The sequence below is a fragment of the Coenobita brevimanus genome, chromosome 57, assembly GCF_032717465.1.
Source record: "Coenobita brevimanus isolate Jiangsu-jjx chromosome 57, ASM3271746v2, whole genome shotgun sequence".
Taxonomy (NCBI): domain Eukaryota; kingdom Metazoa; phylum Arthropoda; class Malacostraca; order Decapoda; family Coenobitidae; genus Coenobita; species Coenobita brevimanus.
The window spans coordinates 4,182,971-4,207,450 of NC_137010.1; the positions used below are offsets into that span (position 1 = coordinate 4,182,971).

Genomic DNA, 24,480 nt, shown 5'->3' on the forward strand with positions numbered 1-24,480 from the left:
GTATTGGTATAGCTGTTGTGCTGCATAAATGAAAGCCTCATAACTCTTACAACACAGAAGGGGAGAATTTTGTGCCTGAAACTACCATTCATCCTCATTTCATACCATTGATACCAAAAAATTGATAATGCACCTTGTCCTAGTCCTCCCTTTTCACCTGGGAATTGGGTAGGATGGCATTTGTGACTTTTTATTATTCATGATACCAAATAAGCTTTCTTGGTACTGTTCATGTACACACAACTAATTCCCCATAATTTAGTTATGTCTTCTGTTCCAGTTTAAGTACCATCAAATGGTTTAACTCAGCTTACGGTTGATCAGTCTTGGTGGAGCTGTTTACGCAAGCAAAGGAACAGAAACTGAGGGTGCCATGGTCATAATAGTTTATTACTCATTATAACAAGCAGGAAGAGTATGTTAAAACAAGAGAATCATCGTCAAAATTGTTGAAAGTATTTTACAAAAGTTATTAATCTCAGTATTATGGAAATTTAACTACAGATGTACTGTACATGTTTTAACCATTTCACCTTCTATGGATCCATTAAGTTATTTTACCTAAGTTAATCCAAGATTATTTTATTTATCTGAAGGGATTCACAGCAGTCAAAGAGACAATATCAGAAACCCTCCTACTGCTACAAATTCCCTCAGCTAAATAAAATACTCTGTTTTAGCCTCAATAAAATACCAGTGTCCACAGCAGTAAAAGTGTTAAAGTAATAAGCATGAAGAATACAATAATCACTGATACTACTACTGAGAGACTACTTTCAACTGTTACTCCACACTTTTTCGTTATGTAAAATAACATGCTTAGTATTGACTGACTATTGTATAAATACTGAACTTTTTATTCCACAATACTCTTTTTAATCTACAAGTGTAGCACTATCACATAATAGCATTTGATATGTATCTTATATAGATTATAATGGATACAGAATATATGAGTAGGAGAAACCTAAAGTATTCAGATTCACAATAACCTACCGGTACTTGATTTTAATGGCTCGAAAGACAAACATTTTTGGTAGTCAAAGACAGATGCCTAATATTCCACTACTTATGCTTCCCACTTCCCTCTGCTGACTAACACTTTGAAGAACATACAGGTTAGGTATGTTTCTCTGCCCACAGACAGTTCTCTCTTTGATGTGATGCATCTGGAAGGAAAATTGTGGACATGCCTAAGTGTGATGTAGATGTAGTGGAACAGCAGGTCAACTACTGTCCTTGACCACATCATCACACTCATAATTGCCTTAAATCTACCTCACTTTTATGAAGACTGCTCACCTTCTGCCCCTTTCCTTGGCTGGAGGGAATTGTAGCCACAGTTTAATACCAGAGGTGGTAGTTTGCCAAAAGTTGGACATTTTTAAAACTGGGCAACAGGTCCACCTCTGGTTGTTGTTGTTGAGGTTCAGTCAGACCACTTGGGAGAACATCAACAGCAACAACCAGAGGTGGACCTGTTGCCCAGTTTTAAAAATGTCCAACTTTTGGCAGACTACATGATGAGTAGTTCAGGATGGCACTTGTTCCTGCAGTCCAGAAAAGCTTCAAACCAACAACAGCAGGTGTTTTTTGGGGATGAAATCCTGGCTGTGAAATGTTTTCAGCCTGGAAGAGGGGTACAAGGTGAGAAAAGAGTGTTGCCTGTGAGCTTTGTGATTGTACTATCACAAGCTAAAGTTCATTAACAAACCTCTGTCAGCATTGTCCTGCCTTCCAATTTCTCATTACTCCCAGACTGTTGGAGTATCTTTCCTTCTCCTGCTCTTCTGCTAAGTGCTCTGCATTGCTATCACTAAAAAATTTTTTCCTGCAACACCTTCCATCACCACAGCCAGCAGGAAAGTGATGTCAAATTTTAGACTGTGATCATACATTCCTCAGTTCACACCACACATCTCCAGTAGTCAGGCATATTACACTAACATAATGAAGACACTTTGAAATAAACTTTTGTAACTGTCAGATATGCACATACAGTATTACACCAACAGAATGAAGAGTCTGAAACATCCAAAATTTGCTCAGACCATATGCTTCTCCAGCATTATCAGATATGTTACACCAACAAAAGGAGGAAAACTAGAATCACTTCCATAACTTCAAACCACACATAAAGTACGTCAACATTATCAGATATTAAACTAACACCATCATCCTGACTTACTTTTTTTTTTTTTTTTTTTTTTTTTTTTTTCCCCCTACCTAATGATGGGGTGAGGTAGGATCCAGAAATCAAGGAGGGCACAAAAGTGGGACAATAACATTCAAGGAGCATGAAGAAAATAAGAAATGCATCCCTAACTTCACAGTATACAGTATAAAAGTCCAGGATAGTATGTGTGGAGGGAGTAAACCAGTGCATTACAACCATAATTATTATTAACCCCTTTACTACAATGACACATATCATTCTTGCTATCTGAAGATTATTTTATTCACTTTACTGGAGACTTTTCAAACTGGGAGATTAGATCTAGCCTTCACTAACCCCTTCATGAGTAGGTGTCTTTTCCAAATTGAATTAAATACCATAGTCTGATAGCGTGAATAAACTGCATAAGACATCAATGTGGTAAAGGAATTACAAATATGGTCACTACAGTGCAAATAACCACACAGACAAGTACTTTCAAATATTATTCATTATGATGCAGTTTCATACTGAAAATTTATTATGAATTAATTGTGTAAATGCCTACATCTTTATAACAGTTACACATTCAATGAGTTTGTATCTATCAAGAACTTAAGTGAACATAATTCAGTTTACACTTCAGTGCTCATGGGGGAGCTCATCCAATCATCATCTTGCATTAATAAGGCCCAAAATTATGTATAGCACTCAAATTATCACTTGTAAACTCTGGTAAATGCTCAGAAATTTCCCCCCACTTACTTTAATATCAGATAGATTGTTTTATATATATACATATACAGCAATCTGACAAAATGAGAAAGGACGATGGGAATAGGGAGGCAGGAAGGAAAGCCACAAGTCAGGTGGAAAAAAGTTAAATAGTTTAACTCCTTCAGCCTCTGGACATCTTTAAATTTAATTCTTGTTACCTGAAGTTTGTTTTGCTTTAGGGAGACTTTTCAGAGTGGAGAATTTTAATGGTGATAATTATTTACTTCTCTCACTGTGAGAAGTTTGCCCAAAATTCAGTAAAAATGTCTGGAGGTAGCAAGGCAAAAATACTAAAGAAAAACATTGCAACAGTGAAGAGTTTAAGCAGGAAATGGTACTGAAGTAAAATTAAGAACTGGAGTTGGGTTGAGAGAGGGTCTATCTGTTTATTTTTTATTAAATCTGGCCACCTTGGATGAGCTCTGTGATTTAGCAATGGGCAGTAGGTGGTGCCATCTGGCTAAAAAGTACAATATAAACAATATACAGTACTTTATGGAGATTTTCAATGTTTTGCAGCTTATTTCTTGTATCTTAGTAGCAGAATGAGACAATACTTTGCTTCTAGATGCTTCCATAGCATTTCATGACTAGCATCATCCTAGAATTAATCTCTTGTTGCAGTTGCACATTCAAGGTGGTGTTGTGATGGTTTTACATCATGAAAAAGTGGACAGCATATATCGCACTCATACATCTACCTACTTTCCACCACAAACTCTGACCAGTATCACAATATAGTATCCCTTTATGAAAAATTACCTTGTCCTTATTATATATCTGGGATGTACTAGAAAATATCAGTTGTCGATATAGTTGGTGCTTTAAAGTGAGAGAAACCGGCAAGCCAATGTAACTCCTTCACACCCAGACGCAGAGAGCTTCAGTGGCCTATACCAGACTCAGAAAAGTCCCACATCTCTGTACCACCAAGTGAAAAGCACTCTGAAAACTGATATATAGGATACAGAGGTGTACACCCTCCCAAAAAAGTATTGGCACTCTTACAACATGTATCATTCTGAAACACGGATGAAGCATTGTGATATATGGGGCATCCTGTAATTATAAATGTAAATAATATCTTTGGTAATTACTAGGACTCGAAATTGCAAAAAGATTTACTTACTGGGTGGAATGTTTTGAGGCATCATATTATAGACTCATGTGTGTCTGCAGAAGTTGCTCATTTTCACAACCATCATACCCAAAAGTGCCGATACTTTTTTGGGAGAGTGTACAGTACATCATGGGCACACTCACAGGGTGCAGCATTGATGTAAATACATACATCCAGGGAATGAAGGGCTTAACAGGTACCAATGGAACTTTAATAGGAAAATTTTCTGAGATACTGTGGATTTTTAAAAAATAATACCAGTAATAATAATAATAATAATAAAAGATAAAAATGCAACATAACAAGGGTTACCTGCAATGCAAGCTTAAAAACTCATTTCACTGGTCAATATCACATGCACACACACACACACATAAAGATAATATAGGATATGATACTGACTAGATTGGTTTTATCCATTGAGCCTGGGGATGCCTTCTTAATTTTATACTTGCCATCTCCTGATAGTATCCAAGTTAGGTAGACTTTCCAGGCTGAGGAACTTAGATAACACAGCCTTAAATCCCTTCAGTACAAACATGTTTCTGTTGAATTAAACTGTCTGGTAGCAGCCAGAGCAAACTACATGGTATGTCACCCACATCCAAGTAGTTAATTCAGGTTTACATATAGGACTGTTATGGCAAAAAGCTGAAATTTAATAAGGTTTTCCAGATCATTTGTAAGCCCTACAATCAGATGACATTTTATATTGATGTTATCTGAAGGTTTTTTAAAGGTTTGGGGAGACTGAAATTATGGAGTTAGACACAATGTATGCTAACCCCATCCACTAATAGGGCACTGTAGTAAGTTGAATACAATCATCTGGACTGTGGTACTTTGAACTCGAGAGTTAGAGACAGTTTGTTAATCCCATTTATTAAGACTTTACTCTCCTAAACTGAGTACAATTATCTGGAGAAAGCAAGAATAAAATAATAATGAGCTGAATTATTATTATTAGCACTCCAAGCAGTTGACAGTTTCAAACAACACAGGAGGGTAATACTATCCTTCTCTCACCCAATACTTAAGGCTATCGTCTTTTCTTTGCCTCTGCAAGTTTTGCAGTGTACGAAATTTCAGTATTGCTATTTGATGATCTTTTTATCCACACTCTGAAGTTAGCTTGTCACTTTATCCCAGGTGGTTGGGTAACACTGTGTCTCCTTGTCCCAGAAGGTTTCCATGCTGGTGTACTGCTTAATGGCAGGGTCGTTGTAGTTGAGTGCCTCGCACACTCGGCAGTAATGGTGCACCTCAGAGGCAAAGTATCCATGTTCATTAACGACCTTGTAGGTTGAGCGCCATGCGTGGTATCTATTGTACTCGTCTGGCTGTGAGAGGAGGTGCCTGTGTGGGGATGAATAGTTTTAATGAGATTGCTAGAGGAGACGTCTATGCATATGGGATTATGTAGTACTGAACTGTACACCCTTCTTATTATATATTAACTTTTTCTGACACTGCCTCATTCTATCAATGCCAGAAAAACTGCCTACCAAAGTTCCATTGTTACCTATAAAGCTGAGCTGCTAGATTCAAGGGGTTAAAGACATGCCCAAAATGCATTAAAAGAGTTTCTTCTGCCCTATCCACAGGAACACAGTTTTTAAACACGAAACACCTGTATACTACATACATACTGCACTGAACTACACTATCACACACTTTATTCTTTACTTATACATTTATCTATCTATCTATCTATTGCCAGGCACTTTAATCCTGTAAGGCATGGCCACAAACAAATCACATCCATGTCGCCCTGTCCCCGGCCATTTCATTGCCCTGCTCCCAGCTCACACCCCCCTCTCTCATATATCTCTCCACTCCATCCCTCCATCTCATCCTTGGCCTTCCCCTCCCTCTCCCCCCCATCCACCTCACTCACATACACTCTCCTTGTCAGTCTCTCCCTCTCCATCCTCTCCACATGGCTAAACCACCTCAATGTGTTTCTCCTAACACTTCCTATCACATCCACATCCACACCGCAATGCTCCTTCACTTCCTCATTATCCATCTGTCTCTCCATGTGACTCCACATGCTCCTCTCAACTCATTTCCACTGCTCTCACTCTTGACTTCTGTCCCTCCAACAAGGTCCAAGCTTCACTTTCATACATTAGAGTTGTTATCACAATACTGTCATGTAGTAGCGTTTTTTACTTCCTTACTCACTTCCGTGTTTCTTATCACTGCTTTCAAGGAACCAGCAGCCTTTGTTCCCTGTTGCACCCTTTCAAGCACCTCACCCTCTAAACTTCCATCTTTACTCATCACACTACCCAAGTACTTAAATGCACTCACATTTTCCATTTCCTCCTCATCCAACCTCACTGTACATTCACTGACTTCACTTCTCTCGAAGACCATAACTTTACTCTTCCCTACATTCACCTTTAGATTTCGTTTCTTACACACTCTCCTGAACTCATCCATCAACCCATGCAGCTCCCCTTCATCTTCACTTAACAATACAGTATCATCTGCAAACAACAGTACAGGGAGCTTCCAAACACTGCCCTCTCTCACTAGGGCTGCTCCACCATCCACTGCTCTATCTTGCACCTCTTTCATAACCCCATCCATATACAGACTGAACAACCATGGAGACATGACACATCCTTGTTTCAATCCAGCCTTCAAATAGAAAAATTCACTCAGTTCACTATCCACATGCACTGCAGCCTTGGCACCCTCATACATACTCTTCATGGCCTTCAACAATATCCACCCTGTCATATGCTTTCTCCAAATCCATGAAGGCTGCATACAACTTCTTTTCCTTCTCTAGAAACTTTTCCACTATTGATCTAAGAATGAATATCTGATCTACATAACCTCTTCCCTTCCTAAAACCTCCCTGTTCTTCTCTAACTAATTTCTGTTAGTTCCCTGACTCTGTCACTAAGTATCCTACCATATACTTTTCCTAATACAATAAGAAGACAAATGCCCTTATGATTACCACACACTTCTTTGTCCTCTTTTCCTTTGTACAGCGGAAAAATTATACCTGACTTCCAATCCATTGGGACTCTACCTTCCTCTCAGGCCAATCTGCACATCGTCCACATCCATTCTACTACTATCTTTCCCTCATGCTTCAGCATTTCACCATACTTTCCATCAATTCCTGGGGCTTTCCCCATTTTAACTTTCTTCATTGTTTCCACAACGTCCATCCTACTGATTTCTTCCTCTCGTCCCACATCCCTCCTCCTCCCAGATATTCCTCAGCCACTTATACTTGCATTACTTTCATTCTCTATGTTCAACAATTCCTAAAGTGTTCTTTCCATCTGCTCACTTTTTCTCCCTTCTTCACTGTTTGTCTACCATTTTTATCCTTCACTCCCCAGCTAAATTCTTTGGCACCCTGTCTAACTTTCTTTACTTCTTTTCAAAACATTTTCTTACATTCCCTCCACTTAACTCAAGTTCCTTCCAAATTCCTCATCCACTCTCTTCTTACTTTCTCTTACTAATCTTTTCTCCTCTCTCTTCCTCTCTACATATAACATCAATACCATAATTTAGCCTCAACTTACTCCAAGTATACAGCCAGATCTTTAGGTGAAGCAAAGTCCCTGATATGTATGAAGGAATCTGGAGGTAACAGCTTGCGGTAGTCAGCCGGCAGTGACCCCATCACCACTGGCACTGCTCCTTTGCCCAGTGCATTCCACCACAGCTGTAGAGAGACAAATTCAGTACTACAGTAAACCCTCAACATAACAAACCCCTTTATAGCAAACTTCAGATATAACGACTCACCATTTTCAGAGCGGACTTCCGCCGGATATACCGACCTCCGGCGGAAGTTTGCTCCCTGGCATGGTAAGTGTACTGTAACAGTGCTACATTATATTATAGGCATTGTATTTATATATACAACTTCATACAGGATGGTATTTACTGCACATGCACTGTATAACTACATACACCATTGAATTCTCCATGTGAAACTTCATGGGTTAAGTTGTAGTTGCGCATGGAGGACCAAACGACTCCACGGATATAGCGACCTTGGGTTGGTAATCCCTCAGTTAATAACAACCATTGGATATTACGAACTTTCAGATATAACGGCCCACCTCTTCCCGCAATTAGTTCTTTATATCAAGAATTTACTGTAATATATTTTTTTCTACGTATCATCCTGTAATTTGGCCATATAAACCAAATGATGTATGAGACGCTGAACAGAAAAGTGTATGAGACTGAGATGCCTAAATGAGGTACTCAAAGAATGAGATGTAAGAACATGGAGGGGAATTCCAGTACTGTACTTACTGGTACTTTTATTTTCTGCATGTGATCTGGCAGTTTGATACTACAGAGGAGATCAAGAGCAAGTGACTAAAAGTGTGTACAAGAATGTCTGTGTTGGAAGACGAGGTATAGCCTACATGATGAAGAATGTATCGTCAACCAGGTGAACAGTGGTTTCACAATGGCCACTGTTGTTGCTTGTGTTTTCTCTTAAGAAAAATGCCTCGGAATGGATAGTGTATTTCATATGTAGTATAAAATTCCTTCTTCATGGTGTATTAATAAAAACAACAGGCATCATATTCACAAAAAGCCGCTCAAGATTATTTTCAAATGCACTGTCCATTGTTTGTAAAGATGGAAAGAGCTCATAAACTTTTCTTATTGGCAGCTACACTATACTTACCTTAACTTGGGTCTAAAACTGCAACCTTTCCATCTTGACTGCTGAGTTGTAACAACAGATTAATACTAGAATATGATGCTGGTCATAAAAAAGTGCTGTGAAAGCATGCAGAGCCACAGGATTGTATTTTTCTCCCACTGAGCTGTGTGAAATAAGTTACAAAAGGACCAAAACCTGAGCCAGGTTAGTGTGAAAGAACTAAAGCATTGTGATGTATAAGTTGTTATCAAAATTTGTTGGCATTGCATGTTTGCATGTTTTCCATGTCTGCATGTGGGAACTGGTTTATCTTATGGCATCTTGCCAATCTATATGATCTACTTTCTTAATTAAACAATTAGCCCTAAGACAGTCTCAGCAGTTTGTTTCATGTTTTCCTAGGATGGCTTCTCATTCTTCTTTTCGTTTCGTTTCGTTTTTAAAGGCTCCAACATGCTTGCATGCGTTGGCCTTGGTCACCTAATGGCGGCTCTCCTTGCTGCACGATCTACTGCAGCCTCCCTGTTCAGTCCCTTAACCCTGAGGTCGCACTTAATGACCTCGCCCCATGTCTTTCTCGGTCTTCCCCTCATAACTCCCCCCCCCCTCAATACTAACACTTCTCACCTTCCTCATCCAATTATCATCCCCCATCCTCTCCACGTCCAAACCATCTCAATCTACCTCTCCTCATCACAACACCAATACATTCCAGTCCCATCCTACCTCTCAACTCTTCCATCGTAAACCCAGCCCCCCCCCCCCAGACCTTGGACACACAGACACTACTCATCCACCTAATCATTGTCATTTCTGTACGTCTGAGCCTGCGAATATCCTCCTCCTTTACTGCCCAGGTCTCACTACCATACAGCATTACACTCCTAACATGCTGCATACAAAGACCCCTCAGCACGTAGGGAGAGTCCTCTCAATGTCAGGAGAGGCAAGAGCTCCCTGAATTTCTTCCAATCATTTCTCACCCTAAACACAGAGCTAGCTCCAGCCCCATCTCCAGCACACAAAATGTCTCCCAAATAACAAAATTCTTCCACACACTCAAGAGATTCTCCAGCAAGTTCAATCCTTTCACGCCTGACAATCTCCATCTGTTCTCCCCGACGCCGCACACATAAAATCAGCATTATCTCGAAGTCTACCTCTAATACCACTATATCTCTTGTGCACCCATTTATCACAAACATCGCACAAGATGGAATTACAGTACTTCCCATGCCCTTGTGGCAAACAGCACATGGCCACTCTCCCTCGTCTTTGACAGTACCGCCACCAACCCTAGATATCATCACTTTTGTTTTATCTGCATTTACCCTTAAGCCCTTGTGCACCATACCATCTCTCCACTTCCTAAACCTTTCCTCCGCCTCCCTTTTGTTCTCTGCAATCAACACCAAGTCATCAGGATACAACATCTCCCATGGAAGTCCGTTTCTGAAGTCACGTGAGAGGGCTTCAAGTACCATGATAAACATGGGACTCAAAACTGACCCCTGATGCACCCAACGTTCACGGAAAACTCATCACTCAAATCTCCTTTCACTCTTACCTGGGTGCGAGCACCCACATACATAGGTATAACCACCCTAACCAGCCACTCCAAGCCACGCTTTGTCATTGCCCACTTCACCTCCTCTTTAGGGACTCTGTCAAAGGCTTTTTCCAAATCAACAAAAACAAAATACAGATCCCTTTTCTTACCAATATACTTTTCCTGAAGCTGTCGAACAATGAACAGTGGTCCCCCTACCTGGCATAACCCCAAAATGCATCTCATTTATATTCACTCTTTCTCTAATCATACCTTCTAAAACTCTCCATTACCTTCATTATCTGATCTAAAAGCTTTATACCCCTTTAATTTCATCTTTCCAGGGCATCACCCTTCCATTTATACACATTTACAATTGCACTCTTCAGCCAATCATCTGGGACAACACACTCATAAATAATCATATTTATCAGGTCAGTGACTAACCTCACCCCTATATCTCCTGAGGCCTTCAACATTTCGGCAGTCAACCCAGACACACCTGCTGCCTTCCCCACCTTCATCCTGCCTATTGCCTCACTCACAGCAGCTGTATCAAAGGCCAAGGGCCAAACACTGGATCTGCTGGCTCCAAACCTTCCCTGTCCCAGTCAACCTCCTCATTCAGCAACCGGTTATTATGCTCTCTCCATGCATCTTTAATATCCCCACTGTTAACCACTACCCTTCCTTCATCATTTTTCACACACTGCTCATCTATAATATCCCGATTATCCCTCTTCATCTGATCTGCCACCTTAAATATCATATTTTTCCTTTCCCCATGATTTAGGTTATCAAGTAAGTCTCGGACTCAGACTTCGCCCTGTATACCTCTCTTCTAGCCCTACGCTTGGCAGCCAAGTATTCGTCCTTGGTACCCCACCCTTCTTCCATTCCCGGAAAAGCCTTCTTTTCTCCTTAACTGCAGCTTCTACACCTTCATCCAACCACCAAGTTACTTTGTCTTGGTGGTCCTCTTGTCCAACCGCATATTACATCAGTAACTCTCAAGAGATTGTTCTCGAGGGCTCTGTACTGTTCATTAACGCCTCTGTCTACAGCTCCCTGTTCAGCCACCACTCTCCTTATCTCGATATAGAAGGCATCCCTTACTACGTGGTTTTCCAGCTTCCACATTTTCCTCCTAGGTACATAAGTCCCCTTTTTCATCACTCGTTCTTTAAGCACCATATCACAGATCAATAGTTTGTGCTGCTGCACACTCCTCACTTCCTGTAACACTAAAATCCCTCACTAACTTCCTATCAGCCCTCATAACCAGAAAATAATCTATTTGACTGCTATGTCCCCCAGACTCATACGGAATTAACCTATTCTTTCTTTTCCTAAAATATGTGTTACAATCATGTCCGTTGCCTCCCCAAACTCGAATATCCTTTCCCCTTCCTCATTCCTTATACCATACGCACAACCCCCATGTACTCCTTCATAACCTGCGCTGCTTCACCTACATGACCACTTAAGTCCCTCCCAAAACCACTATCTCATCATCCCGCATACCACCTACTACACGTATTAAATCATCCCAAAATCTATCTTTCTCTACTTCATCCAATCCTGCCTGTGGAGCATATGCCGATATAATTGCAGTTATCTTTCTGCCGAACAGAATTTTCACTACCAATATCCTATCGCTTACTCTCATAACATATTCCACCCATTTCTCTGCAACCATCACACCAACACCCCCATATCCGTCTGTCCCCTCCTCCTGCCAAAACAACTTATAGTAACAGTCCTTCCCAACAATCTTCCTGGCTGATCCACCCCTGTACCGAACTTCCTGCAAACACGCCACATCCACCCACCTCCTATAGAATGCCTCAACGACTTCCCCCGCTCTTCCCCTCAAACTTCCCACATTCCATGAACCCACCCTCATCCCCCTGGGTGATTTACTGTCCACGGGCTTACTTTGAAACTTATCCTTGTATTTTGTCATGGTCAGGCCCCACTGACTGCGCAGTCCCAGGTCCAGGCAATGGGTCCGGGACCCCTAGCCCATCAGCTTACCAGTGGCTGTGGTAGTGGCCTCAGGGCACCCTGCCAGGACAGCTGCAGCGACACCCTCCAAGCGCGCCTAGGTACTGCAACTGTCCCGCCATTATACACCCACTGATAGGGCAGCCTCCTGGGGCACTACTCCCAGGTTCGGGCCCCTCCCTATTGGGCGGAAGCGGCAGCCTGGGAACCGCAATGCCCTGTACTCTCTACCACAGGCCCGAGCCCCATCTCGCCCTGGACCCATGATCTATGCCGGCAGAACCCCCGTCATGCCTCCCCCCAGAGTCCGCCACTATTTTTTTTTTTTTTTTTTTTTTCCGAGGCGAAGATGCACTTGACAGATTGGTGATGATTGGCTGAATGCAGCTTTACTTCATAATCTCTCTATTATTAACTGACAACATATATCTGATGGGGAAATTTGGGTTAGTAAATGTTATTCGGACATGTTGCATTCAGCCAATCGTCACCAACCTCTCAAGTGCATCTTCGCCTCAATAAAAAAAAAAAAAAACTGAGTTGGGGGCAAAGTTTTCCTGCCGCATGCCCTTGCTGGCGCCAACCCCTGGAACGTAGTGGGATACGTTGTGTGAAATGTAAAGTGCATGTGGTGTAGTGCATAAGATAGAGGAATTGTTTGGGAGAGTATGCTGGTCTACCCTCCATGTTACTGTCACAATGAAAAGGTCAGCAAAGGGGGATAGTTAGATAGCTAGTGAGACAGGAGCTCCAGCTCTCCTTGTCACCAGCATTCCCATTCCCCTCGAGAGTACCACCCTGTTCGGCCGGTGCTGCAGCCTCCCCCTCCTACATTTATACTCGTACACATATTGATATACTGTATTCCCCTATGCTCTCCACATGTCCAGATCACTTCCACCTATTTCTAAACATAATACTGTACTGTACCAACATTTTCTGTTCCTAGCCTACCTCTCAACACTGGGCAACCTATCTCGTAATGATGCATTACTCACTGGTATTTATTCACACAATTCCTGGAAGTCCTTTTCTCAAATTCACCCCTACGAGAGTGTGGACTCAGGCAACAGATGAACACAGAGATCTGTTTACTGTAAACTGCCAGGCAATTTCCACATGTACTTCTAAGCAACATCAAGACATCCATTCAGCTCTGTCCTGTCTCAATGACATTTGAAATTAATGCATAGATGGACAGTTAGGACAATGCAGAGGATGACTGTAAGACTAGTCTCTTGAAGAAATGGAGCACTGAGTAACAACTGAATGAGCGGCTGATGGAACACTACATAGAACAAATGAACAAAAGAACATTTTGAATGAAGAAGAAATGGATGGCAATGAACAGATAACATGATCAAAGCTCAAGGACTAAAAAACTGAAAGTTAGCTGGCAAAGTGTGTTGTACTCTCACCTTTTCTGTCATGTACTCTTGACAATCACAATTCTCAAATGCCAAATAAAATTTATAGTCCTCTAAGAGGTTGCAGTCTTTGGTGAAGTGACCAGGGCATTTCAGGCTTCCACACTTCCCATAGGTGTCCACATGGATGTACTTTTGAAGTTCCCTGACATAGTTCCATCTCTTGTTCCGTCCTCCACAGTTGGAACCCATTATGGCTATGGACTTGGGTTTGAGACTAAAATAATCAACTGTTTTGTATGCCGCTGCTTCCTTGGAATCCAATGGAACAGTGCGACCATAGGGAACTGGAATATCACTGTCCATCCGGTAGCTCATGGACCAGTTAAAGAATCCATTATAAGCCTCAATATTCTTTTCCTTGGCCACCATAAATGTGTGGTATGGGCTTTCATCTGTTAGCCAGATCCAACGTTGGTTCAATTTTGTGCGAACTGGGAAGGTACTCGGTCCTTTAGTGCGGTGAAGGTGGATTATAATAGCATCAGCTGTCTCTGCTTCTGTGTCATTGTATGTCAGCTGGCAGTTTCGCACGGAGCACTTACGGAATGGATCTTTACGAACCTCCCCGTATTCATAGAGGAATCGTCTCTCTACACTGGGTCCAGTTTTCCACATCAAGACTGTAAAGTTTCGCTGCTGTTCCTCCCCAATATTCTGGTTTAGGAATAGTCGTCTTCCAAGGTTGGACAACCTGGCAATCTCACTCTCAGTAAGGTTACGCCAGTTGTTGATTTGATTTGTGTTCATACCTGATGAATCATCATGTTTGTTTTCTCCCTCAAACTCCTCTTCTGGCAGTTGCTGATGGAAAGGATCTTCTTCCTCCTCATTTTCCTCTCTGTCTAAAGCCAGGAGGCGAGCTTTTTTGACAGCATTTGTGTCAGGCTCAATTGAATTGACCTCATTGGCTGCATCCGGGTCTAAGCCAGTCCCATGTCGCTCCTTGTCCCCTCCCTCCAAATCCAGCACCTCCCGGGCTGAATTCTCCTCCTCTTTGACTCCAAAACTTAGCTCCTTCTTGAAAATGGGAGATGCATTAACCACTTTTGAGAAACCAACTCTCTTGGGTGGCTGAGTGCCTTGTTTTGCACCCTCTAGCCTAGTTTTTGCCAGGCTGCTGGAATGCTGGGGGTCAGGTTCGGAAAACATCAGATTAATGGTGGCCAGTGAGCAGATGGCAAGCAACAGCAGCCAGTGGAGGCGGACAGGGCGAACTGTCGACAAGCCCGGCATTGTAGTGGTCTCTCCTACCTTCGTTATGTGTCCTCCCCAACCTCACAACCTGCAAGAAATAAACACATTTAGTTCTTGTGTACAGTTAGTCTTTTGTATCATACTACTGTACATCGCATATAAAGACTCCCACAAACATCTCCCTGACTAAAGTTATTTCATTATTAAACTACTGATGAACCCGTTTTTCACTTAATGGCCAGCTTGTGAGTAATTAGTCACATGTTGCATTCAGAATTGAAAGCATATTTTAGCTTTCAACTCCCAAAGCACGTCTCCCTTAAGGCTGTTTCACTTAAAACCACAGTTTGCCAGGAAATACATCCTTGACTCTAAGTGAGGACTGGGTGTATAACAGTCTGCAATACACAAAAGCAATTCTGAGGCATCCACAAACAATCCCTGTTCAATGTGCCTGTTACATATGTATGGTAGTAATGATCTCCCCTCAGGCAACAGCACCAGGTTGTATAATTTCAATCTACTTTGCCCCATATACATCTCTAACTCTTCGATGCTCGACCATACCATCATTCCATCTCCTTCTTGGTCTCTCTCTTCTTTAGTGGTGAAAGAATTAATACATATAGCAAGATAAGAAAGACTTTACAGTATGCACATGGCCAAAAGAGTAACAGTCTATACCTCTTACTTGGTTCTCTTCCTACTATCAGACGATACTTCTAAATACAGGCTTAGTTCACCATTTTTGCAATGCATTAGACAGTTGATTAATTGACTGAAAAAAAAAGACACAGCTTCTTTGACCCACAATGGTAGACAGTAGCTAAACACACACACACACACACACACACACACACACACACACACACACACACACACACACACACACACACACCGGCGGGTGCTGAACGTGAATATTTTTGTGCATTTATAGGATCTGAATATGTTATTCAGGTGTTCAAAGACTTTTCCCTATCTCATTCTCATCCTTTTCCTCTACCCTTCCTCCTTCCCAGGTCTATCCCTTTTCTTCCCCTCCCCCTTAGGCCTTTCCTGTAACCCCCCCCCCCCCGTCTCTAATATATTCACTCCAGTTTGACTGGTAAGGGTTTGGCTGCTGTATAACTAAGAAAGTACAACTGTATATAAAAAACTAAGCATCTGTATAAGTGCGTTCAAGGTTCAATTGTTATAATGTAGTGCGGTAGCTACGGCATCCATACCCAAGGATATATGACATAACGTAATTAACCTTTTTTCGACCTTTTTTTTTTCAGCAAACATCTAACGACTTTGTTCGTTATGAAGGATCTACCTGTACAGCAATGAAGGGGTTACTGAAAGGTAGTGTACGGTATATATCTAACGCCTTGTACGGTATTCACAAAGTTTCCTGTCAGTCTAGCTATCTGTCTATATCTGTCAGTCTACAGTATAGCCCGACGCCTAATCGCAGAAATTGTGGCCACAGAAGAATCGCCTGCATGTCATTCTGTCCATTACCACCAAGCTGCCCTTTCTCCAGCTCACACCTCCTCGCTTACATTCGCTTCCCCTGATCCCAACAACGTATTTTGAAGGTGAGAATACAAATACAAAATGCGTCATCGAACTAATGGGCTCAGTTCATTTCCATTTAATCCCATCCTGCGTCCAGGTACTGTGTATCAACAAACACAGCATTGCCACGTTTCGCGAAGCCATCATCTCATTAGACCTTGGCCGTGCTCGCTGCGTTTTGTATTTCCAGAGTGATGGCGATTCTGTTGCTCAACCACAACCTAATCATAATATAATCTAACCCGAATGAACCCTAACAGTCAAACCTAACGAAGACCTAACTGTCTATTCTAACCCAACTAATTTAACCTCTAACAGCCTTAACCAAACTACGGTGTGGGAAACTTACGACACGCTGGCGTGTGTGAATGGCCTAAATTTGAAGGTGAATCAAGCTTGATTAGATCTGCAATTACACACACACACACACACACGATTCAAGTGTTTACATTTTTTCCTGACAGGATTTTTGGGTCACTATACATGCCGTCTCTCTCTCTCTCTCTCTCTCTCTCTCTCTCTCTCTCTCTCTCTCTCTCTCTCTCTCCCTCTCTCACCACTTGTGTAAACTGAAACAGGACAGTAAGCAATTTCCTCGGGCAAACTATTGACCCAAATGCGTCAGTGTGTGTGTGTGTGTGTGTGTGTGTGTGTGTGTGTGTGTGTGTGTGTGTGTGTGTGTGTGTGTGTGTGTGTGTGTGAGAGAGAGAGAGAGAGAGAGAGAGAGAGAATTTCAGTTGATGACAGCTTTGCTAATTTACTGTGACCGGAAAAAAAGACAAGTTCTTTTTCTTTAACCCTTAAGTGCATTCGTTTCTGAACCTGTCTTGTATGACACACGTTGAGTGTAACCAACTCTTTTTTTGAAAAATCAAAACACATGGTTGTAATCAATTTTTATTGGGTTTCTGGCCATGAAAAGAAAGAACAACTCTTCTACTTTACTGTGATATACTTACTTTAGTAATTATTGAAAAATAAAAATGTTTTATGGGTGACTAAAGGAACCTAACCAAAATTGCCTTTTTTTTGACGTAACTGAATAAAAAATTAATTACTCGGCCCGTATGAGGATTTAAGATCTGAGATTAAATATGCTGCTTCTCAGGTCCCGTGGCCGTATCCTGTAAGTGGCTCACACTTCTGGCTCATGAGGGTCACTGTGGGAAGACACCCTGAAAAGGGCTATAAAAAAAAAAAAAAAAAAAAAAAAAAAGGGAAATTTTCACTATACAAATTTTTTATGACGTTATGGTTCCCTGTATATACACCCTAATGACTTTGTAAATTTCGTTTGACACTAAACTATGATTTTAAGACCCAAATGATGAGGACTGATACTTTATATGACGATAATATGACGATAATATAAGACACAATGTTTAGTTTTCTTTTACTGACCTACATCCCCTCACAATCGGTACACAGGGTTTAGCTGTGGCTGAGACACACTGAGAGGTCACACTTGATGCACTGGTGTTCACAAGAGTCTCTAGTTCTATGTCTGACAGCAGTGTCTTTCCTTTTCCTTTTTTCTTTTGTCCTTTGCCTTCGATATATTCTTTATATTCACTTTAGTCTTCACTTTAGTCTTTTGTTTCACTTTTATCTTAGTCTTTATATAATATTACTTATAATCAGCAAAAAAAAATAAAAAAAAAAATAGGAAAAACCCAATAAAATAATATAGTACATAAAGTATAATATAAAGTGTAATATATGTAGTATATATATAGTATTTCTATAATATATAATGTAAATAATATATATAATATATAATAACATAAGATACATAACAAAAAAAGTCATACACATATATTTCCAAAAAAATAATGGCACACTCCTATATTAGTTTTACTTGTAGAGCATACGCTAAGTCCTAAAATCGTGTGTCGTGCACAGCATACGATAGGTCTGATGGACTAAAAACGCAAATAAATCCCACAATGGGAAAACAAGAGGGAGCACACTTACTTCACACAATAGGCCTAGGCAAACACTTCACATACCTGGACGGCCTGGCCAGCATCTTCAAAGGAAGACAAGGTACCACATGTTTTACAAAAACAAAATCCCAAGATGGTGAAGAAATGCACTTAAGGGTTAATCAAGGCCAGATTTCTCTCCTTTTGCAGCCAATTTCACGTAGCTCAGTGGCAGAACAATACTGTGGCTCTGTTTCATTTTCATGGCACTTCTTTATGACTAGTAACAGTCTAGCGTTAATCTGTTGGTACAGCTAGGCAAGATGGAGAGAGGGCAATTTTGGGCCAAGTTAGAGTAAAAAAAGGCACAGTCTACTTAATATAAAAATGACGGTGTACTCTGGCGTGTGAATACCTCAGACTTTCACGATCGTTTTTTCCCTGATTAGGAAGCCTTGTAGCACCTCTTATTAAGCGATTTAATATTTTGCTTGCTAAACATTTTCTCTTTGCTTACTACATATCATCTCGTTAAGTTATCTATATCGCGTTCAAATAGGCAGTTTTTATGTATGATATATATGAGAATTATCCAGGTGTAAAGTACGGTACAATATAAGAAAAGTGTTACGAAATCTCGAAAGCCGATGGTAGCCAGAATAAACTACATACTTTTCACTTGAACTTAGCCTAAAATTGCCATCCCACCGTCTTGAACTGTAGCCAGAATAACACTGAAGTATGATGCTCGTCACAAAGAAATGCTAGAAAAAAAAAAAAAATAGAGCCGTAGCATTATCTCACTGTAGCCTACCACTGAGTTAGGCTGCGTGACGTATGCCGCAAAAGGAAGATAATCTGGTTCGTTAAGACAGAGTATAATTATGCAAACATCGTACTAAGGGGTTAATCTCTGCACATAATTATTCCCCCCCCCCTCCCCGCTGTTTCGATGCGTCCATTTTGATACCAGTAGTGCCTCTGCTGTCAGGTTTGGAAGGGACGATTTTTTCGCAGGTTTTCTGGATTGTCTTTTCTTTGTAGCCTAAGTAATAAACGTTAGATAGGTGTCATCGCGGACTGTTACGCGTAAGTCTAACAAAACTTCGAAATACACCACTTTAGCCCCTTCACCTCGATGAAATTCTTCCTTTTAATCAACTTAGCACCATACGATTTTAATAATCTTAAGGAGTCACTTGGAAAAAAGTGGTTAACGAAAGGTACCGGTACTGTACATCTAACCCCGTCCAGGTCGAAGTCTCTGAGCAGAATAAAATCGTCTGGAGATGCCAAGAATAAAATAAAACGCTCATCAGATTGAAAAAGGTTAACACAAGACAGCGGCTCCCTATTCGGTGTGAAAACAAAGCTAGCAGATAAGTGTAGTGCCAATAACTGATAAAAGAAACCGAATATACAGGTACCGTATTCCATATAAAATAACTCCTTCACTACGGTATCATTATTTTACATTTACCAGTTTATTCGGCTAAGAATCCAAACAAATAAACCCTTTCACTCTTGTACCACGATCTTCAATTTACCAGTTTATTCACGTTCAGAACCTTTATACAAATGAATGAAGTACGGAGGAGGCAAAGACTATCAAACCCTGAAGATGTGAGATAAGATAGGGAGATTTGGATACAGGTACGAAAAAATATATATGAAGTTGCTGAATTTGTGAGATTAAGAAATATATATACACTACTTGTAAAATAATAATCCCTATGATTTTTATTGCTAATATATACAGTATTATTTTATTACACAAGCTCGACGCAAATGAACCACAATTGTGTGTGTGTGTGTGTGTGTGTGTGTGTGTGTGTGTGTGAGAGAGAGAGAGAGAGAGAGAGAGAGAGAGATGGGTCTTTGGGTTCGGAGCTTGTGCTACAATAGTGATTTTACGGTTTTATTTTACCCCAGGGCGGTTATATTGATCTTACGAGAGATTTATAATTGAAAAGATTAAATTTATGCTCGGTTGAATCTCTCTCTCTCTCTCTCTCTCTCTCTCTCTCTCACACACACACACACACACACACACACACACACACAAATGTGCATCTTTTATGGCGCAGTATATCACCACAGTTATCTTGGGAAATACATCCGCCAGAAGCTAAATTCAAATTCTTCGAAATTTAGTACGGTGGTGGTAGTAGTAGTAGTAGTAGTAGTGGCAGTAGTAGTAGCAGTGTTGCATTTTTGTGTGTGAGGGGGGGAGGTTAATACCGGTACTAATAATGATGCTGTACAAGTTCGTGGTAATGATGAAAATGCAAATAACAAACATAATTTGCGATGATATACTGCTCCATAAAGGGTGAACGTGTGTGTGTGTGTGTGTGTGTGTGATGTACTGCTCCATAAAGGGTGCACATGTGTGTGTGTGTGTGTGTATGTGTGTGTGTGTGTGTGTGTGTGTATGTGTGTGTGTGAGAGAGAGAGAGAGAGAGAGAGAGAGAATTGGTGTTTAAACAATGTTCAGTGCGGTAAATCATGAATCCCGCCAGTCATACCTCTCCCAGAAGCTGAAAAAATTATCCAGTTACAAGAAAGTTCTGTGCAATAATATGTAAAATAAATTGCCTAATACCGATACACAGGCTAAATCTTACACAAAAATCAATCCCTTGCAAGAAATGGCCCAACTTTCGACTTCGCGCTTTCAATTCCGCCATGCAATATTTGAGACACGGTGAGATGGCAACAGCGCAATGCAAAGACGCGTGACTTGCCCAATGCTTTCACGGCCATTTCCCTCCAGCACTGCACATTTTCCAGAGTTGCATTTAAGTATTTTTTAATTGCTATTTGAAGCTGGAAAATAGTAGTAATATGTCCAGTGGTCTACCTTTCCGCCGATTCTGCACATTTTACGCTTCTTTGTTACTACGTAGTTTTATTAATAGTTTTGAGGTAGAATGTATTAGCTGATATCCTGGATAGTTTAATATTCTTACTACAGTATATGCAGTTCACTACAAACGCTATTTCATGCCATTTCCCAGCATCACTGCATTCTTTGGGCATCAATATATTTAGATATTTAAAAAATTTGGAAAAACATTAGTAATGGGTATAAAATTATTTCTCTAGGGACAGACCTATCAGCAACAGGAGATAATTTTTTGTCACGCCCGATAATGAAGCAAACCCGGTACTTTTATCTCCATTTACGGGTACTAGCAGTTCCAAAGTAGACTCATTCTTAGCCAGAATTCACAAAGATTTACCCTCTCTCTCTCTCTCTCTCTCTCTCACACACACACACACACACACACACACACACACACACACACACACACACATACATGCACGCGTTTAGTGGGGCAACCTGCATTGGATACAGTGATGCAAAACTGGCCGCATCCGCCCGCCACAGCACTTGGTGTGGATGAGACCTTACGATCGAATGTGTTAGCAACAATTCTTACTTAGCATAGCCTATATAATGATTTAGACATTATTTTGTGTTCCGTTGAGATAAATATGTCATCGACCTGATCACACGAAAATCTAAGGAATCAGGAGTGATGTTTTAGGTAGGTAATGCCTTGTGAGAAATAAAATTAGGTGAACGATAAAAATAAAAAAAATCTGAAGACGGAGAATGGAGGAAGGGTAGAGGGAACAGGAGGAAACTGAAACAAAGTACGGAACTGATGAAGAAACCACGAGGGGTGGAGGGAAATGGAGCCGGAAAGAAGCAAATGAAGATATTGAAGAAAAATACAACGCAAAATACCGGTATATACAACTAAGAGAGACGGAGGGAAGCAGAGATGAAGGAGAGGATGCACGAGAGAAAAGGGGGTGGACAAAGGGAGGGTCGGGTGATAAATCATGGAGGGAGGGTGGAAGGGAATATGAAGGAAGAAGAGAGGTGGACGTAATGGGTGAGGGAGAGAGGGAAGTGTAAAGAAGGCGGGAAGCGGGGGTGATGGAGGAAAGGTATGGAAGGGAGGGAGGATGGGAGATGAGGTAAGGAACGGGAGAGAAGGACGGAAGGGATGGGGAGGGCGGAAGTGTTGGGGTGGGGGGGCAAGTGACGGTGAGACTGGAGGTAGCAGTGACGGAAGGTCGGGAGAATAACGATTACGTCATAGTCCGTATCAGGTATAATCTCGCTGAACTGAAAGGGTTTGGGTATTTTTATTAACCCCTTCGCTATAATGAAGGCCCTTAAATAAAATCGTCACGTGGTAGACAAAATAAATCGAAAAGGAGAAGAAAACGTGAGCGTAGTATGAAAAAAATGGACGTGGGGTAATAATGCATCAGCCGCCGTAACATTAGGGTTAACAATTATTACAATGGCCCGACATGTAATACCGTATGGCGACAAAAAACGGAAGCTGATGTGTGTGTGTGTGTGTGTGTGTGTGTGTGTGTGTGTGTGTGTGTGTGTGTGTGTGTGTGTGTGTGTGAGAGAGAGAGAGAGAGAGAGAGAGAGAGAGAGAGATGAAGGTAAACAAGGGGACAAAAACGGCAAGATGAAGGATGTAGCAGGAAGGCCGGAGGTACGAAGGAAGGGGGGGGGAGACGGGAGGAAAAGAGAGAATGAGGGAGGAGTTCAGAGCATGGGAAAGAGAAAGATAGGGAGAACGGAAGAGAGAAAGGAGTGGAGGCTGTGGAAGGGAGGATGAGAGAGAGAGAGAGAGAGAGAGAGAGAGATGAAGGACAAGTGGAGGGAAGGGAGGAATGAGTGGGTGGATGAGTGGAGACAAAGGAAGAGGCAGGTATGGAGAGGCGGTTGGGCGAAGGACGAGAGAGAGAGAGAGAGAGAGAGAGAGAGAGAGAGAGAGAATGAAGGACAAGTGGAGGAAAGGGAGGAATGAGTGGGTGGATGGGTGGAGACAAAGGGAGAGGCAGGTATGGAGAGGCGGTTGGGTGAAGGACGAGAGAGAGAGAGAGAGAGAGAGAGAGAGAGAGAGAGAGAGAGAGATTCTACTTTCACTTTCACTTGGACACCTCACAATACTTTCACTTTAAGGTCGCCCACAACGCTTTCTCAACAAATCCCACAAACGCTACCTCCCTGCTGAATAAAATCGTCTTAGGTTGAGCGCATGTGGAGAGAGAGACAGTAAAGAAGCGCTGTAGTCTTGATGTGGATGTGACTGAATGTGTTAAGAGAACCACTGAGATGATTTGGCCAAGTGGAGAGGATGGAGAATGAGACGAGAGTATGGGAGTGACGTGGAGGGAGAGAGAGGGGGTGAGTTCAAGGATGAGGTGGAGGGACGGCGTGGATAGCCTGAGAAAGGTGTGTGAGTGAAGGAGGGCAGGCAAATGGCAGAGGACAGGGCGAAGTGAAGGCGATTTGTTTCTGGACATCCCTTATATGATTCGGGTGTCTGACAATAGAGATAGATAGAGATACTCTGGGTCTGTATTCATACATTTTCTGAGATTGCTTGTTCATACTGTTCTATTTTCTTCACTTGAAGTGGAGAGGGACGCGTTCACATAATGGAACCAGTATAACCGGTCGGCTCCGCTGCCCGGTTGTACGAAAATGTCCCTCAACTCCCTCCCCATCCACTGAGAGGAGGATGGTGGACCGCAGGAGGAGGGTAAGTTCAGCTTGCATTCAACCGGAGGGAGTGAGATAAGGAAGGATGTAGAAACCCCTCCCCCCATGTCTCTTAATCTGTATGTAAGTCAAAATACTGTAAGTCACGAGGGGTTGAGTGTGTGTGTGTGTGTGTGTGTGTGTGTGTGTGTGTGTGTGTGTGAATCTGGGATCCTATTTACAAAGTTTCTTAAGCTTCAGTTGGATGTAGCAACGCTTGATTATGATACAAAGCAAATGAGTACAAAGGAGCACAAAGGAAAGCAAACAGCAACATCTCTATTATAGTGGTTCCTTCGAGGCTGTTTATTTTAGGGTAGGTAACTAACAACTATATATTCTATGAGTAAGAGACAAGGATACAACCAAAATCTCTTATCAGTCCGGCTTTGGTATTAAGGTAGTTATTTAATTTACATTAATAGTAATAGCTGTCTCCTCTCTCCCATTCTTTCCATGGACTGAAAATCAGTGACGCAAACCCGACGCAATAATGTCATCACT

At 41.5% G+C, this 24,480-nt stretch overlaps 1 protein-coding gene across 1 annotated transcript; it reads right to left on the minus strand.

Annotated features, from left to right (window-relative positions):
• Positions 1–4,756: 4,756 nt before the first annotated feature.
• Positions 4,757–14,983, minus strand: LOC145402062 (alpha-(1,3)-fucosyltransferase 7-like). Its single transcript, XM_080274162.1, has 3 exons — positions 13,696–14,983; positions 7,613–7,755; positions 4,757–5,408 (listed from the first exon to the last, which is right to left on the minus strand). Exons 1-3 carry the CDS (start codon positions 14,938–14,940, stop codon positions 5,180–5,182), a joined length of 1,617 nt encoding a protein of 538 aa, XP_080130288.1. The 5' UTR covers positions 14,941–14,983; the 3' UTR covers positions 4,757–5,179.
• Positions 14,984–24,480: the final 9,497 nt, after the last annotated feature.

Bases quoted from the DNA above. Each gene is read 5' to 3' on its own strand.
- LOC145402062 (XM_080274162.1), bottom strand. From the start codon at position 14,940: ATGCCGGGCTTGTCGACAGTTCGCCCTGTCCGCCTCCACTGGCTGCTG. The intron at 7,756-13,695 runs GTGAGAGTACAA...GTCTCTCTACAG, and splicing joins AAGAGTACATGACAGAAAAG to CTGTGGTGGAATGCACTGGG. The intron at 5,409-7,612 runs GTAAGTTGAGGC...ATCCCCACACAG, and splicing joins GATCTGGCTGTATACTTGGA to GCACCTCCTCTCACAGCCAG.